The sequence below is a fragment of the Dicentrarchus labrax genome, unplaced genomic scaffold (genome assembly GCF_905237075.1).
Source record: "Dicentrarchus labrax unplaced genomic scaffold, dlabrax2021, whole genome shotgun sequence".
In the NCBI taxonomy this organism is placed as follows: domain Eukaryota; kingdom Metazoa; phylum Chordata; class Actinopteri; family Moronidae; genus Dicentrarchus; species Dicentrarchus labrax.
In genome coordinates, this window is record NW_026136707.1 from 28,220,630 (window position 1) to 28,239,408 (window position 18,779).

Genomic DNA, 18,779 nt, shown 5'->3' on the forward strand with positions numbered 1-18,779 from the left:
TATTGAAATGTGTATCAAACAGTACATAAACATAGGCAAATGTGTTTTCTTTCAAGTTTGCTTTAGACAAAAGAAAAGCATTTCAACCTCTGTTTAAAGTTTATCAATCTACCATTCATGTTAGGTGGCTGGCAAGCTAACTAAAGTTATTACACTGGCCACTGTTTAAAGTAGTGTGACTGCACAGTGAGGAGCCGCTTGTCAGATGATGTCTGGGGATGAATGACATTGCACTACAAGCAGTAGTGCAAGCCACTAGTAAAATCCTGGTGCTGTTCTAGAAGTTTTTGAATGGGATTAATTACTTTTTTAGGAGCAGTTGGCTAACTACAGCACTGACAACTTTATTTAACATATGCAGAAACACATACACGTATGCATAAAACCAAATGGATGGTAAATGGATTTGTATTTATACAGCACTTTTCTGGTCTACCAACCACTCAAAGCACTCTACAACACACATTCTCCCGTTCATACACTGATAGCAGAGGCTGCCATGCAAGGTGCCAACCTGCTCATCAGGAGCGACACAGGGCTTTCTATTGCACAGCCACTAGGAGCAATTTGGGGCTCAGCATCTTGCCCAAGGCGCTTTGACTGGACTGGGCAGGGGAAGCTGGGAATAGAACCAGGAACCTTACGAATACAGGACAATCCGCACTACCACCTGAGCGACAGCAATGAATGAATATATGCACACAAGGGTAGGGGTGGGCGATATGGGCAAAAAATAATATCTCAATATTTTTTGGGATTTTGGCGATAACGATAATCAGTCGATATCCTTTAAAATGTGATTAGAATTGTCTGAGCTGTACTTGTGTCCACCAAACGCGTTTACAGTGCTGAGAGAGCTCAAAAACTCATTTTCCGAGCGCCCAGCGGTGTTAAAAGTTGAACAGATTTCAACTTGAAGCACTCTGAGCGCTGCGCAAAAAAAAAACCGTCTCCGCTGACATCTTTTTACCGCTGAAGGCGCTTAGCGCTCTGAACGCTGAAGCCCATAGGACCCACGTCTCGGCACTAACTCATCTGACATACCGGTAGCTTCAGGGACTGGAGGTGCTTGCATTTTCTCTCTACCATCGCAACGCGCTGCTAAACTGTTGCAAGGAGGATGCTAGCGAGAGGTCACGTGATCACGTCATGTGATCACGTAGGCCCACTAGTCGTGTGACTGAATCCTGCCATGCTGTAGAGAGCGCTGCTGCACCGTGTATTAATGGATGTGAGGAGTTTCCGCGGGCGTTTCATTGTTTTTGTCGAAGTAATTTAAATACTCGATAATGGAAATTTGCACATCGTCAAAACAACAATGACGATATTATCGCAAACGATATATATCGCCCACCTCTACACAAGGGAAAACATATGGAAAGCATGCACACACACACACACACACACACACACACACACACACACACACACACTCAATATAGGAAATGAATGACTGTGCACAATTCAACAAATAGGTTGGTGTCAACAAATATGTGTTTTCTGCTTGTAAGTTTTTTCCGATGAGGAACAGAACAATGTGTGTGTCTAGGGGACACAGATGTGAATGTGTTAGACCTGGGCCTATGGCTAAAGACCGAGAACAGTATAGCTGTCTGTTATATAAGCAACAGAATGAGAAAAGGGAACAGGGCTGGAAGGGAGCTCAGGAGGGACAGGAAGCAGGCAAATTCAGAGCCAAAGTGGCAATCTAAATCTAAATCACAGTGTAACTGCATAGTTCCAGCTGACATTTTTGTTCACCTTCTCAGAATGTACACTGGAGACCGGAACTCAGGAGGATGAATCCTACTGACAGGCGGGATTACCAGAGTCAGTAGGATTCATCCATGAAATATCTACAGTGGATGTTGAGTTATTTTAATTAGAACCGGAATGTGGGCCAACTGACCGATTACAGGCAAACCAGCTTACCAACCAACACACCAACAAAACATTACTTATCAAATAAAGAGACATCTTCTCCAAGAAGTCAAGTTTTGTCTAGAAGATGGTTTTACAGCTAGAAATAGAAATCATGTCTATGCACATGATTGAGCTGTGGTAATCTGATGTTTCCCTTCTTAAAGCTGCAGTAGGTAACTTTAATTAAAAATTGCATTTAGTCATATTTGCGTTTTTGCAAGAATTAATTGCAAATTGTCAGATACCAACCCTGGGAATAAGACTTAAGAATCAATTATTTTTCTCAGCTCTAGTTGTTTTTGTTCAGGCATAGTGGATTCATGCAAATACAATTAAGAACACTAGGAAAAGCCAGAGGACCTTACTTACTTTTAGTTACCTACTGCAGCTTTAACTGGCTGTGAGTTAGAAGAAACCAGACTGATGTGTGCAGAAGCGCATGGGGTTATTTTATAGCGATACCTCATTTAAATGAACTGTCATTGTTTCTGCAGCAATAAGCATGCAGATGGACCTAGTGGTGGAAATAACTAAGTACATTTACTCAATAGGTTAATGTTTTTACTTACACTACTTACCCTACTTCTGCTTCACTCTAATTCAGGGGAATGTTGTATATTTGACCTAGCCTATTTTTTCCTATGCACATTGTTGTCTTATCACCACAATAGTTCTAAAATAAATATCCAGAAGTGATTCCTCATACTGTCTCTCCTTTAAATCTGTTCTCTGTTTCTCCCAGGTGTTCTATATTTGTTGGAGCACGATGAGGAGTATGTGTTCACACTGCCTTGTGCCTATGCACGTTCCATCCTGACTGTGCCATGGGTGGAACTTGGGGGAAAGGTCACCATCAACTGTGCCAAGAGTGGGTACTCTGCCACTGTCACTTTCCACACCAAACCCTTCTATGGAGGAAAAGTACACAGGTTGGCAGAGAGAGCCAGTGTCTCTATTTTCAAAAAACAATTAAATTAAATGTTATTTGTATAGCATCAATTCATGACAAAAGTTATCTCAGGACACTTTTCAAACAGAGTAGGTCTAGACCAGAGCTTGGCATTTTATGCCCCGCGGGCCACATCCGGCCCTTTGGGCATCCCTGTCTGCCCGCGTGAGGTCAATCGTAAATTAAAACATAAATGAAAAAGTAATTATGCTGCGCACGCAACACAACTGTGTTGCTTTAATTTTGAAAAGCATGCCTTTTTTATACATTTTTGTAAGGATGTATGTAATAAGCATGTGTTGATAAACAGCTACAAGTGATGCTGGCCAGCTAGCCCTCAAAATGTTTGAAAAGTTGATACCGAATGCTGCATTTTCAACAAGACATGGACTGCTAAATATTTATTTACAGAAGTCAAAGGTAAAGCCGTGTGCTTACTTTGTGGTACACAGGTCGCTGTGTTTAAGGATTACAATTTGAATCGCCACTACGTGACCAAACACGAGGAGAAATACAAGAACTTGTCTGATCAAGAGCGTGCAAGGGAGTCGGATGCTTTGCTAGCTTAGCTGCAAAATCAAAAAGGACTTTAAACTTTGCACATCCAGAGATCGGCTATCAAGACAAGCTATGTTATATACAAATATACAAATAAATTGAATTATATTCCACAAAATCGCTAAAGTAAGCGATTTTGTAAGTAAGTAAGTAGAAAAAGTAAAGAGTTTATTAAGGAGTGTTTGTTGGACTCTGCAGCACTAATATGCCAGGAGAAAAAAAGAGCATTTGAGAACTCGCCCTTCTCCCGACTTCCTGTAACAAGGAGGGTTGAGGACATTGCAGGAAATCTGGAGCTTCAGCTGAAGAATAGAGCGGTCAACTTTCAACGACTATTTTTCCCTGGCTTTGGATGAGAGCTGCGATGTACGTGACACTGCCCAGCTACTCATCTTCTTACGTGGGATAACTAGTCTTTAAAATCACGGAGGAGCTGGCAGCCATGCAGTCAATGAAAGGGACAACAACTGGGAGTTATTTGTTCACGGAGGTAAATGCATGTTTGGACAAGTTGGGACTGAAATGGGACAAGCTGGCAGGTATGACAACGGATGGTTGTCCAAATCTGACAAGGAAAAATGTTGGACTTTTGAAGAGAATGCAGGACAAAGTGACAGAAATGAGCCCTGAGCAGAAATTGGAAGTGTTGTGTATGTCAGTGTAAAAAATAATTCACTTCATCAGGGCAAGAGCATATCAAGGGGCTCAGACTGGGCAAAGTGCTGAAAAGTGTCTGGGACCTGAGGAAATTATATCCCCCAGCTTTCAGATGCAGACTGGATGGCAGACCTTGGTTTTGCTTTAGATGTGACTAATGAATGAACTAAATGTCAAACTGCAATGCAAGGGCCTTTTTGTTCATGAAATGTACAGCGCAGTGAAGGCTTTCATGAGAAAGTTGCAGCTTCTCTAGAGGCAAATAGAGGACAACATTCTCACCCACTTGCCAACACTGAAGGAAGCCACACCATCAGCTGATCACCTCCGCAGGTACTCATCCTTGTTAGAATCACTGCATAGTGAGTCTTCAAGGCGATTTTAAGACTTTAAAACAGTTGAGAGTGAAATGCACATGGTTTCTTCTCCCTTCACCTGCAGCCTGGATAATGCACCCAGTGATGTTCAGATGTCTGGCAGAACACTTTAGGTCAGTCTCACTGCTTGAGTTTTACTCTTTCCTCAAAACTTTCCACACATGAGGAGCCATGCTCAGAAGATTCTAGTCCTCTTTGGATCTACCTATGTATGTGAACAGACATTCTCAGTGATGAAGTTCAACAAGTCCAGATACAGATCCTCCATCACTGATGATCACCTCTCAGCTGTCCTTCGCAATATCCACCTCAGACATTCAGCCAGATTTCAATGCACTTGTTCAAGCCCAAGACAGATTGGATTTTTCCCACTGAACAAGTAAAATGAACTGAAAAACATTAAAAGCACTTTGACCAATTGCTAATCTTTAACATGCAAAACACCTTTTCAGTATTTGTGAAGATTAACATGTTAAAAATAGAATAAAACACTGATAGAATTATTGTTTTTGTTTTTACTGTTCATTACTTCTGTAGGAGTATTTTCCTATTTGGCCTACACCACAATTTCATATATTTATATAAATACAGAATTACAGAATATCCTTATTCTTCTGATTACCAGTAGCGGCTAATCAAAATTTAAGAGAGAAGGACAGAGACAGAGACAAAGGTGCACAGCAACAGTAGCAACAACTAAGTAGAAATGACTGATGATGAAGATGAAGATGATCACGACGACGGCATCAATAGCCACAACAATGGGGGATGAATAATAGTAATACTAATAATAACTACTACTACTCGGCAACACAGGTGCCTCTCAGGGTACGGTGCTCTCTCCCTTCCTTTTCACCCTTTACACCTCAGACTTTACCAACAACTCCACACACTGCCGCATCAAGAAGTTCTCAGATAACACAACCATGTTGGATGCGTGTCTGAGGGGAATGAACTGGAATACAGGACTGTCATCAGGGACTTTGTCAGCTGGTGTGAGCTCAACCAACTTCAGCTAAACACTATCGAGACGAAGGAGATGATTGTTAACTTCAGGTGGAAAACATCCAGGGATTGGACATTGAGGTGGTAGAAACTGACAAATTCCTGGGTGTTCACCTCAATAACAAACTGGACTGCACTGACAACACCCATGCTCTCTACAAGAAGGGCCAGATTCGCCTCCACCTGCTGAGGAGACTGAGGTCCTTCGGAGTAAGCAGGGCTCTCCTCAAGACTTTTTATGACTCTGTGGTGGCTTCAGCCATCTTCTATGCTGTGGTCTGCTGGAGAGGGGGCAGAACGGACAGGGACAAGAAGAGACTCAATAAACTGATCAGGAGAGTTTACCAGTTTTTTTTATATCTGTATTTATTTATTTCACGTAAAATGCTGCTGTGACAAGGGAAGTTCCCCGTTGTGGGATTAATAAAGTAATACAATACAATACTAATAATAATAATAACAATGATACCAGCAATATTAGCAGTGGATCAAGCAGGACCATGGCAGCAGGCACCACCAGGATCCATGAGAACCTGCGAGTCGAGAAAGCACAAGAAGGAAGAGGAAGAAGTGAATTTAGTAACATGCATTAATGGGACATGAATATGTGCAGAAAGCGAGGAGCTCAGTGCATCATAGGAAGTCCCCTAGCAGTCTAGGCCTATAGCAGCATAACTAAGGGATGGTTCAGGACTCACCTGAGCCAGCTCTAACTATAAGCTTTATCAAAGAGGAACGTCTTAAGCCAACTCTTAAATGTGGAGAGGGTGTCTGCCTCCCGAACCCAAATTGGTGTGTGGTGTCCCTCAGGGGTCGGTTCTTGGTCCCGTTCTGTTCTCCCTGTACATGCTTCCTCTTGGTCATTTTTTCAGCCGCTTCCGTGACATGTCATACTACTGTTATGCGGATGATACACAGATCTACTTTTCTGCGAAACCCAATAACCTGAATCAACTATCCTCTCTCCATGAGTGCTTAGCTGCCACCAAAGACTGGATATCTCTTAATTTTCTCCACTTAAATCCTGATGAAACTGAAATCATTTTATTTGGCCCTGATAACTTTGTCACTGCAGTTGATCAGTTTATTGGACCACTACGCACTAATATCAAACCCACTGCTAAGAATCTGGGAATCATCTTCGACCAGCATATGACATTTGACCTTCATGTAACAAAACTTGTCTAGTCCTGTTTCCTGCAAATACGAAATGTAGCAAAAATCAAAAGTTTCCTGTCCTCCAGTGAGCTGGAACAATTAATTCACAGCTTCATTTTCTCCCGTCTAGATTACTGTAACTCCCTCTACACGTGCCTCAGTCAGGCTTCGTTAAACCGATTACAGTTAGTCCAAAATGCAGCTGCCAGACTTTTAACCAGAACCAGCCGTCAGTCCCACATTAATCCTGTTCTTGCATCCCTTCATTGGCTTCCTGTAAAATTTAGAATCAATTATAAGATCTTAATGATTACATATAAGGCACTTCATGACCTTGCCCCCAGTTACATTTCAGATCTCCTTGTTCCTCATTCCACTCCTCGGCCACTCCGCTCCTCAAATCTCACCCTTGTATCCGTTCCACGCTCTACCTGTAAAACTAAAGGTGACCGTGCCTTTGCTGTTTTAGCCCCAACATTGTGGAATAGTCTTCCCCATTCACTTAGATTCACTGAATCTGTGAGCAGTTTTAAGCGGCTGCTCAAAACCCAACTCTACAGGCAAGCATTTTTATAGATCTCCTTGTTTGTTTTCTCATCTTTCATGTCTCTTTTAATTTATCCTTCCCTCTTGTTTTATCTTCCTTTGTTTGTTTTTACATGCTCTCTATGTCTGTGTTTTTGTGTGTTGTTATGTTTATTTATTTGTTGTTTGGAAAGCACTTTGGATCTCTGTGTCAAAAAAGTGTTATATAAATAAAGTTTTACTTACTTACATGTGACTTTTGCTACACTTTTGCTGTGGCAGATCTGCAAATGTGTGTGGAGATCTGTGTTTCTGAGGAGAGATATTTCTGTGTGAGGAGAGATTTGTCTGTGTGCATCAGTAGCTATACAGCCTAACAGACCCCCAGTCGGCGGTAGCGTAAAAATGCTGCGCTGTCTTCGTTGTTTAACCTACTTTAAATGAAACCAGGAATAATAATAAATAAAATTGTTTTGCTACAATAATAACTCCATACTCTTTCCCTAGTTCCTGTCAGTATTCGTGCCGCAGCATTCTGAATTAGTTGAAGCGTCTTAATGGACTTATTGGGGCAGCCTGATAATAAGATGTTGCAGTAAACCAGCCAAGAAGTAACAAATGCATGGACTAGTTTTTCTGCATTTGTCTGTGACAGAATGTGTCGCAATGTTACATAAGTCAAAAAAGGTAGTCCTAGAGGTCTGCTTTATGTGGGAGTTAAATTACATATCCTGTTCAAAGATAACTCCAAGATTCCTGATGGTGGGGAGTTTAATATCAGAAAATTGTAATCATCATTGTAGTCCTCAAGGCATGCTTGTAATTTAGCTAATTGATTAATTTAATCAGGCTTGATCGATTGATATAACTGGGTATCATCTCTCTCATTTCTTGTTTCACTGCCCAAAAATGATGTGCATTTGACGAATAATGCAATTCTAAGAGAATAATTTGATTTATCTTCTTTGCTAGAAGTTCTGAACCAACAGAGGGCTTATAGTGACAAAACACCTTCCAGTGTTTTTTTGCAATAGTGTAGTTTAGTTTAGTTTAGTTTAGCTATTACACAGATGTCCGAAGATATACTATATGGGATTGTTTGGCGGCTGTGGCTCACTCTTACAATTACATAAAGGTGGAATGCGGTATGCACCTAGTTGGCTTTGTGTGGCAATCATCAATGCTATGTTGATTTCTTACAGAGTAACAGCAGAGGTGAAACACAACCAATCAGGAAACATTGTGTGTAAGGCCCAGGGGGAGTGGAACGGGATGCTGGAGTTCACCTACAGCAACGGGGAAAACAAGGTGATTGATACCTCCAAGCTGCCAATCATCAAGAAGAAGATCCGGCCTTTAGAGAAGCAGGGCCAGTATGAGTCACGGTAAGTGCTAAAGTCAGTGAGAAACACTTTCAAATGCTGACTTTGTGTTTCTGTTTATTACAGCCTCAACATTGTAGTCTAGTACCCAAATAGGCTCATGTAGAAGAAGAAATCCACCTTTATGAAAAAAAAAGATATGCTTCCAGTGTTAAATGTTGAGAGTGCTGATTAGCACTCTTATTTAGGACTTCACTTCAACTAACATGTCAGGTCCTTGTTATTATTTACACTATATATTTCAACTGCTTTTAGTGTTTCAAGTCAGCCCAGTGAACATTTTTCAGTTGAAAAAGTTACCACAAAATTGCTTGTCGTCACTTTGGAGTCTAAAACCACATGCAAATTTCTCAGTTGAAAGCTAGTACATATAAAACCTTCCTCATGCAGGAGTCAAATCGTTGTCTCCTGAAGGCAAGTCCTACACTTAGCACACTCAACCTCTCCTAGCTGACAAGGACTTTGATACTTCTATAGAACATATATATACTTTGACTTCCTAAGGCCCAAAAATAGTAGTAGTCAAAAGCTTTAACCAATACAACAAAGTACTTGCACAGTCGCATTACAGCTTTAAACAAAATTTCTTATTTGACATTAATGTACAGAACTTCTTCCATTATGATGTCTTGGAAGCTTCTTTTTGGCAGCACCTATACTTGCTACTAGGTATTAGAGGTGGTGATCTTTATTTGTAGAGACGTGAAGATCAAAAGGCTGATAAAGGTTTGTTTACCGAAACACTGTTATTAAATATCTCTGACTGTGGGTGAAGAAGTACAGTATTAACTAAATTCCTCAGACATTTTCTCAGAGAGGATGAGAGCACAAGTATGGGGTAAAGCCAGAGCCAAGCTGCAATGTTCAGCCAGCTTTCTTTGAGACAGGAAAATGTTCATCTGTGTGCTTAATCTGCTCACAACAGTCTGACTGAGCGAACTCTAGTTCCATGGACTTCTCTCCTCATCACATTATAGCAGTTCAGTTGGATCTGATAGTTAACTAAAAGCCAGTCACACATGTATAAATGTAAAATGTGTAGTTCTTTGTCAAGAATCGAATTAAGAACTATTGTTTTGTTGGAATATTTCATTATTTGTTTGAATATATGGACTTTTAGGCAAATTGGCTGCATGATTAGGTTGTCTATTGTACAACAAGAACATAAAACACTAGAATCCTCCATGAGTCTGACTTCAGGCATGCTTTGGATCCTGAACGACGATCGACCTCTGTTCCAGATATGCATGTTACATGTGTTGTTTATGTGTTGTCAGTGTGGTGGAGGCAGCTTGTAGCAAACCACTGACATATAAAAGATGGACGTCCCCTCTCCATTTACTCCCACTGTGTAAAATGTCCCGGATATGGCCACTGCCAGATCGGGGTTGGTGTGGTATCAAAGTCCCAACCATACGCCCAGCCGACTTAATCGTGAGCAGGGCTCAGGTGTCAGTCATGACTTAGAACCCCCTTTTTATAGCTTCAAATAACTTATTAAAATTATTTTCTCAGGAGTTTCTGACTTCACGCTTGACTGTGATTGGGGCTAGGGAACTCCCTCTGAATACGTCCATATGGTCTCAAGTCCATATCTTTATGGATGCGTGTGTATATATACACCTGTGTGCTTGGTTGGTTAAGAATGTAGATGCATGGGCTCCCGATTAGCTCAATTGGTAGAGCTGGCAACCCATGTACTGAGTCCTTGCTGCAGCGGCCCAGGGTTTGAATCAGACCTGCGGCCCTTTGCTGCGTGTCATCCCCACTCTCACTATCCCCCTTTCCTGTCCCCATCAAAAAAGGCAATAAAAAGGCCAAATAAAGAATAATAAAAAAAAGAATGTAGATGCACAGTACAGTTTGTGCCTTCATTTATGCACGAGAAAGGAAATCAATCATAATGAGGGCTGTTGATTAAAGGCACACTATGCAAGATTTTTACCTTAATATAACAGCTTCGAAGTCATTTCGATGGTAAACAAACTCGTAGTATAGCAAATCATCCCGATAGCAAAGCAGGAGAGGGAAGCCGTTGGCAGAACCAGCAATGCAAGTCTGAAAGGTGGCGTCCCGCCAAATCTCACAAGAATCACAACGTTAACGATGAATCCTCCATAAACACTAAAGTTAGTCATGGAGTTCCACAGGGTTTTGTGCTTGGACCAATTCTATTTACTTTATATATGCTTCCCATTCCACAGACAGACAGACAGACAGACAGGTGCACAGCAACAACAGTAGCAACAACCACACGAATAGTACTGACTGATGATGATGAACATGAAGAAGACGACGACGATGGGGGACAACGAGCAGTGACAACAGCAACAACAGTAACCGTAGCAATAATAATACTAATAATAATAACAGTAATATCAGTGATATTAGCAATGGCAGTCAAGCAGGACCATGGCAGGAGGCTCCACCAGGATCCATGAGAATCTGCGAGACGAGAAAGCACAAGAGCTTAGGGGAAGAAGTGATGTTATGCATTAATGGGACACATGAATGAGTGCAGAAAGAGAGAGAGAGAGGAAGAAAGGAGCTTAGTGCATCATGGGAAATCCCCTGATAGTCTAGGCCTATAGCAGCATAACTAAGGGATGGTTCAGGACTCACCTGAGCCAGCCCTAACTATAAGCTTTATCAAAGAGGAACGTCCACAGGAGAGGAGCTTGGTAACTGAAGGCTCTGGCTCCTGTTCTACTTTTAGAGACTATAGGAACCACAAGTAGCCCTGTATTCAGAGAACGTAGTGTTCTAGAGGGGTAATAGGGTACTATGAGCTCTTTAAGATATGAAGGGGCCTGACCATGAAGAGCTTTGTAGGTGAGGAGGAGGATTTTAAATTCTATTAAAAATTTTACAGGGAGCCAGTGCAGAGAAGCTAGTACGGGAGAGATGTGATCTCTTTCCTAGTTCCTGTCAGTACTCCTGCTGCAGCGTTCTGAATTAATTATTTCTTTATTGATTAGTTTTTCTGCATCTCTCTGTGACAGGATGTGTCTATTTTTTGTAATATTACGTAAATGAAAGAAGGCAGTCCGAGATCTGCTTTCTGTGGGAATTAAATGACATGTCCTGATCAAAGATAACTCCAAGATTCCTGACTGTGGTGCTAGAGGCCAAGGTAATGCCATCTAGAGAAGCTATGTCTTTAGACAGTGAGTCTCTAAGGTTTTGGGGGCCAAGCAGAAAAATTTAGGTTTTTTCTGAGTTTAACATCAGAAAATTGCAGCTCATCAAGGATTTTATGTCCTTAAGACATGTTTGTAATTTAGATAATTGATTAAATTCATTGGGCTTGATCGATAGATATAACTGCATATCATCTGCAGAGCAATGAAAGTTAATGGAGTGATTCCTAATAATGTTGCCTAAAGGGAGCATATATAAAGTAAATAGTATTGGTCCAAGTACAGAACCTTGTGGAACTCCATGACTAACTGTAGTATTATGGAAGATTCATTGTTAACGTGTACAAACTGAGAACGATCTGATAAGTATGACCTAAACCAGCTTAGTGCGGTTCCTCTAATTCCAATTTGAAGTCTTTGTAAAATAATATCATGGTTAATGGTGTCAAATGCAGCACTAAGATGAAGAAGACCTTTAATTCCCACATAAAGTAAACCTCTAGGCCGGCCTTTTTTCATTTACGTAACATTGCAAAAATCAGACATATCCTGTCACAGACGGACACAGAAAAATTAGTCCATGCATTTGTTACTTCTAGGCTGGATTACTGCAACTGCTTTTTATCAGACTGCCCCAATAAGTCCATTCAGACAATCCAATTAATTCAGAACGCTGCAGCACGAGTACTGGGGCAGCTGTGGCTCAGAGGTAGAGCGGGTCGCCCACTAATCGGAAGGTTGTTCGATCCGCGGCTCCTCCCCCCACGTGTCGGAAGTATATCCTTGAGCAAGATACTGAACCCCAAATTGCTCCTGATGGTGTGCTTCGGTGTGTGAATGTGTGTGAAAGGGCGAATGTGGCATGTAGTTTACCATTTACTATTTACTGACATGGACTAGGAAAAGGGATCACATTTCTCCTGTATGAGCCTCTCAGCACTGGCTCCCTGTAAAATTCAGAATAGAATTTAAAATCCTCCTCCTCACCTACAAAGCTCTTCATGGTCAGGCCCCTTCATATCTTAAAAAGCTTATAGTACCCTATTACCCCACTAGAACACTGCACTCTATTAATGCAGGGCTACTTGTGGTTCCTAATATGACTGAAATTATTATTACTATTATTATTATTATTATTATTATTATTATTATTATTATTCATCCCCAATCTGCTATTGTTGTTGTCGTCATTGTCTTATCAATCAGGCAGACAGCCTCTTAAAAGGAAGTTAGGAGTACGGTCTAGACCTGCTCAATTTAAAAAGTGTCCTGAGATAACGTTTGTAATGTACTACTGTAAAAACATCTGTAGCCTAATATTTTCTTTTCCTGGAGGAGCTGAGAAAATAACCCTGGTGGCGTCATAGTGATGACAGAAAGTTGGTGTCAGAAGGGATACATGCAACAATGATAGGGCTGGATCTTTGGATGTCTGTTCCAAATACATTTGCCTAATGACGATTCTTCTTCTTCTATGTTTCCTGTGTCTAGGCGTCTTTGGCAGCATGTAACAGCGTCACTGAAGGCAGGAAATATTGACACAGCCACAGAACACAAACACCGCCTAGAGGAGAGACAGCGCAGCGAAGGAAAACAGAGAGAGGCCACCAAGACCCCCTGGAAACCCAAATATTTTATTAAAGAGGTGAGGGAGAGCATTCACCAGTGCCATGCACTGTCACCATTTTTAGTAAGTAAGTGTATTGTAGGTTTATTTAGATGCTGGTAAACCTGCTAAAAATAGGCAATTGACTCCTTTCTCATTACCATTGGACAAGTTTTGCCTTTCTGTTTTTTTTTCCGTGTCACATTTAACGTCACAAACATGCTGGAAAACAGGGTAAGTTAACAATAGAAAGCATTTGTTACTTGCCATGGGCTGCGAGCAATGCCTCTCTCATGACCAGAATCCAACAGGGGACGCATTCTGGCTGTGCTGTGACTGCTGGAGCTGAACGCCCCCGTTCTAGACAATGCTCATCATTCCACCAGAAGCACCACAGCACATCCCAGATGCATTTCTCTGCTGTCTCTGGTCTATTTTTGACAGAAGCTGTGAACCACCCATGTCAAGCAGCTCAGAGCAGATCTCATTAGTAGGAAGTAAGACAGAAACGGTACAGAGAATCCGGTCAATTTTCAAAATAAAATCCCCTGTGTAGACTCTGGATCAAAATTCATGCTACACCAACACTTTAAGCAAGAAATAAGCCATGCAGTTGCTGAATATGTCTTCATTTTAGATTGACAGTGTTTAACAATTTTCATAAGTTTTCAAGTCCATTTATTCTGGAGCTTTTAATTATGTCATATGATCTTAATCATCGGATGGAAAGTGCTCAGTTGTTGAAAATTCTATTTTTAGTAGTACGAGGTAGGCAAAAAGCTGTTGACTCTTTTATTCTGTGTGTCTGTGTGTGTGTGTGTGTGTGTGTAGGGTGACGGCTGGGTGTACCACAACCCTCTATGGAAAGCTCACTGACCAGGAACCTTGGAAGCAGCTGTTGACTCCCAGACAACTAGTGGGGCGTTAAGGGCCAAGGGCTGGCCAACAAAGACACGGGGAGGGAGAGAAAGAGGGAGGGAGGGAGAAAAAGTTAAGTTTTTAAAACAATAATTTATTCAGATAAAATTGATTCTACATTTACAATGTTTTACAACAAAGACAATCACAGACAACAATATGAAACCAAAAATAAATCAATTCAATTAATTTAAAGAATGTGTGTGAATGTGTATGAATGCGTTAGTTTCTGTTCTATGGCCATCACTGAGTGAATGTGTGTGTGAAGGGGGGGATGTGGCATGTAGCGTAAAAGTGCTTTGAGTGGTCGGAAAACTAGAAAGGCGCTATAGTACAGGTCCATTTACCCCCCCCCAGATCTCTCTCTCTCACCCCAACTGGTCGAGACAGACGACCACCCACCTAGAGCCGAAGGATCTGTCCTAGGTTTCTGCCTTTTAACAGGCAGTTTTTCCTTGCCCTTGTCGCCAAGTGCTTCCTCATGGTGGTACTGTTGGGTCTCTGTAATTAATGTTTTAAAGAGTTCGGTCTAGACCTGCTCTATTTAAAAAGTGTTGTGAGATAACTTCTGTTATGAATTGGCGCTATACAAATAAAATTGAATTGAAATTGAATTGAATAGATCCATTTGTTACTGCCACACGACATAACCCCCAGCCGCCGTGCAACAGTGCTTAAGAAAGCTTGTTTGAGCAGTGAAAAACTAAAGGCCTGAATAACTCCCAAACGGCCGTGTACATGGACAGCTGCGCACTCTGTTAATGCTATATTCTGGAGTCCACTTGAATGTGTTCCCCACAGTGTAGTACACATTTGCATAATTTGAGTGTTTGCACAGAGAATGCTCAATGACACACTTTACAACACTTGGACACTAGAGGTCCAGCGTGTAATATTTAGGAGGATCTATTGGCAGAAATGTATAAATATGAATATATATGAATATAATATTCTGTATAGGTAAGTATGTTTTCATTCGTGTACAATCAAGAAAATAAGATTTGTTGTGTTTTTGTTACCTTAGAATAAGCGTTTTTTTATCTACAGAGCTGGTCTGACATATTTCTACAGTAACTCAGAGGGGACAAACTAAAATCGGCTCTTGATAAGGGCATTCACACGTTTCACGGCTACCATAGTTTCTCCTGGTGTTGCAATCTGAACCTACACCACTAAATGCTAATAAATCCTACACACTGGACCTTTAAGAGTCACCAGTAAAACATATACATAAAACCAAACTTTTAGAGAAGGCTAACATCCACTCACTGAGGAGAAAAAGAGAGGGAGAGAGAGAGAGAGAGAGAGAGTAATAGACGAGACACTCCTTGTGTCAGAACAAGTGGTGCAAAAGACAAAGAAAATGGAAAAACTTACCATCCTGTCCAATCAGAATGAACTGGTTCAGCAGTGAGATGAGACTCTTATACAGGTACAGCCACTTTTAGGATTACAGTATTCAGACACAGGAAGTACCTAGACAGAAAGACTGAAAAGGACATCTATTTCTGACAAAGGATCCAAACAAACCCCTGTAAACAGCTACTGCCCCTCATTGGTTGCACAATGTACTACTGTAAACTACAGTGTTGGTCAACTGTTTTGCACAAGTCACCGTACAATGTAGCATAAACAGCAATGTATATGTGTGAGCACTGTGTGTGTGTTTATGTTTAGGTGTATGTTTGTAAGAATGGAAGGATAAACTGTTTAGCCACTTTGAAAAACAAGCCTTTAGGCACAGTCAAAGCTGCAGCCAACTGAAGTAAGAACTTTTTTAGGGGAGAAATTATATTTTATCTAAACTCATACTGCATATTCATCACAGTACATACATTTAGAACATTAAGGTTCACTTTCACTGTCATATTTCATCCTCAACTAATATAGCTCTTGAATAAGAACCATTATACCAGCTGAATATGTCACTGTAACATTTACCATGCTGTAGTTTGATCTTAAAGTCTGCTAAACTCTTTAGCTTTAAAGGGTCAATTCACCCATATTATCGTACAAAAAACATTCTTCCTTGTAGTGGCATCTTTCCATGCACTAATTTTCAGCTCTGAAATTACTCCATTACAACAGAGTTGGATTTAATTTAGTCTGTACTGCTTAGAGCAGTGGTTCCCAACCTTTTTCTTTAAGGGATCCCTTTTCTGTCATCAAGTAAACTGACGACCCCAGATGAGGTGACATATTTTATGGAAGCATTATATTCAAAACTGAATTATTAACCAAATAGGGAACTCAATAACAGCAGGAAGTTTGTTTAAAATTAGTGATTTTAATGAGTTTTTAAAATTTTGTTTTCTTCTCATTGTTCTATTAGCTCTTTGGATGTTTGAACTTTGCTAATGCCGGATGAGGCTAAGTTTTCTTACACCCCTGAAAATCAAGGCCACATGATGAACAAAATAGTGAAATGCTCTAAATTGCAACTCATGTTACACAAATGTAGTGTTTCAGATAACTTTGTCTGTGAACATAACTTTTGGCTTCACCTCTGGAAGTGAGACAATGATTACAGTAAGTCCAGCATAGTGTATTTCACTCAATACCAAAAACAACAACAAAAAAATGAATATCCAATAAAATTACTTAATACAACCACTGGCCAAAAATAAAGTGACGCGTCTTGTGTCTAAAGCCCTATTCTCACAGGACTAGTATTAGCTGGGGACCTCATGTGATTTAGTAATTACCCCACCACGTCTGTGTTTCGTGCGGCGCATTTGCACGGAATAAGCAAAGTCTGTGTTTTAACTTTAAACTTTCATTTATAATGGCCAATGCAGCCTCCATAATTGTCGACCGGGAAAAAGGCAGAAAAAGGCAGAAAAAGGCATAAAAAGGCGCGGAAAACACAAAAAATTAAAAAAACGACCCCAAATCACAGAGATGCCAATTCGCACAGGAGTAATATTACCACAAGACTTCTGTGTTTGGCGAAATATGGTAGGTAATTTGCGGTGGAATTTTTACTTTACAAATTACAGACATGGCAGATTCGTGCGGGATTAAGATCACAGACGACCTCCGCAATTATTACAAATTACTAGAGGTCCCCAGGTAATACTAGTCCCGTGTGAATAGGGCTTGATAGTCTAGCTAAATGTTCCCTGACACTTGTAGCCCGACCAGGGCTGCTGTAAGCTCCAGGGAATGTTGTGCGTTGGCTCCACAGAATAGAAAGTTGGAGAATAATCCGATTTGGGTGAGCTATACTTTTTTGCTCGTTGCCAGGTGTTGGCAAGCTAATCAACTGTCACTCTCAGGATGGATGGGCCTCTTCCCCTAGTGAGCAGATGTGCCCTTTTTGGTCAAAAATGCTTCAGAATTGCTGGTTGATTTAATACTGGATGGAATACTAGTTAATGTTCTGTTCCATTTCGTGTAATTGAATTCAATTCAGTGTTAGGTGTATTGCCAGACCCTAACAGAAGTTATCTCAGGACAGTTTTCATATAGAGCAGGTCTAGACTGTACTTTTTAAAAATGTACAGAGACCCAACAAAAGTCTAGCAGAGCCTTTTCAGTGAGCCACCATGGACAATAGCATCACCCTGACCTAACCTTAATTAGTATCATTGGTAACCCCGGGGGTTACCCTTTTATTTCATGTCAGAATGACTGCTGGGAAAAAGGTCAATAACAGATTATAATAAGGGTACAAATCACATACTTAACTAATCCATGACTCATGATTATTGATTGATGATTCATACATGAATTGATATGCAACCAGTTAGATAGGTTGCTGTTAGAGGTGGCTGTGGCACAGAGGCAGAGCGGGTTGTCCACTAATCGGAAGGTTGTTGGTTCAATCCCCAGCTCCTCTTGCCACTTGTCGAATTATCCTTGAGTAAGATACTGAACGCAAAATTGTAGGTATCCTTCCGTTAAAGAAAGAAAAACCCACAATGGTCACTGAAATAACTGACAAAAGTAATAAATGAAAGCTAATAAAAATCAGACATTGCTTTTGAATTGTGGTTCAATAGAATCATTTTATAAAACAAACTAATGAAAGTGCCTGTACCACACTGAACATGGACCACAGAAAGCTAAGGAGAGAGTTGTTTCAGGAGATCAGAAAGAAAATTATAGACAAGCATGTTAAAGTTAAAGGCTATAAGACCATCTCCAAGCAGCTTGATAAGTTGCACATATTATTCAGAAGTTTAAGGTCAACGGGACTGTAGCCAACCTCCCTGGACGTGGCCACAAGAGGAAAGTTGATGACAAATTAAAGAGACAGATAATGCAAATGGTAACCAAAGAGCCCAGAACAACTTCCTAAGAGATTAGATGTGAACTACAAGGTCAAAGTACAACAGTGTCAGATCACACCATCAGCCACCAACAGCTGTTTGAGCCAAAGTGGACTTAATAGAAGACGACGACGAGGACACCACTGTTGAAAGCAAATTATAAAAAAGCGAGACTGGAAATTTGCCAAAATGCATATTGACAAGCCACAAAGCTTCTGAGAGAATATTCTTTTGACATATGAGACAAAACTGGAGCTTTTTGGCAGTCAAGTGACATCAGCTCTATGTTCACATACACAAAAATGAA

General features: G+C 40.7%; 1 protein-coding gene and 1 long non-coding RNA gene across 6 annotated transcripts in view; both read left to right on the forward strand.

The window, feature by feature from the left end:
• The window catches only part of LOC127367489 (uncharacterized), a 118,870-nt gene that overhangs the window by 98,606 nt on the left and 1,485 nt on the right, over positions 1–18,779 (forward strand). The gene's annotated exons all lie outside the window — the stretch shown is intronic.
• The window catches only part of LOC127367437 (oxysterol-binding protein-related protein 11-like), a 71,135-nt gene that overhangs the window by 50,871 nt on the left and 1,485 nt on the right, over positions 1–18,779 (forward strand). For 3 of the 5 annotated variants that reach the window (XM_051407286.1, XM_051407289.1, XM_051407288.1), the window contains 4 exons: positions 2,666–2,852; positions 8,355–8,537; positions 13,166–13,319; positions 14,112–14,812. In XM_051407286.1, the coding sequence (XP_051263246.1) occupies positions 2,666–2,852; positions 8,355–8,537; positions 13,166–13,319; positions 14,112–14,156 (569 nt within the window). In that variant the 3' untranslated portion in view covers positions 14,157–14,812. Of the gene's footprint in view, positions 1–2,665; positions 2,853–8,354; positions 8,538–13,165; positions 13,320–14,111; positions 14,813–18,779 lie in introns of those variants that run through there. The other 2 variants (XR_007885473.1, XM_051407290.1) reach the window with 2 other exon arrangements.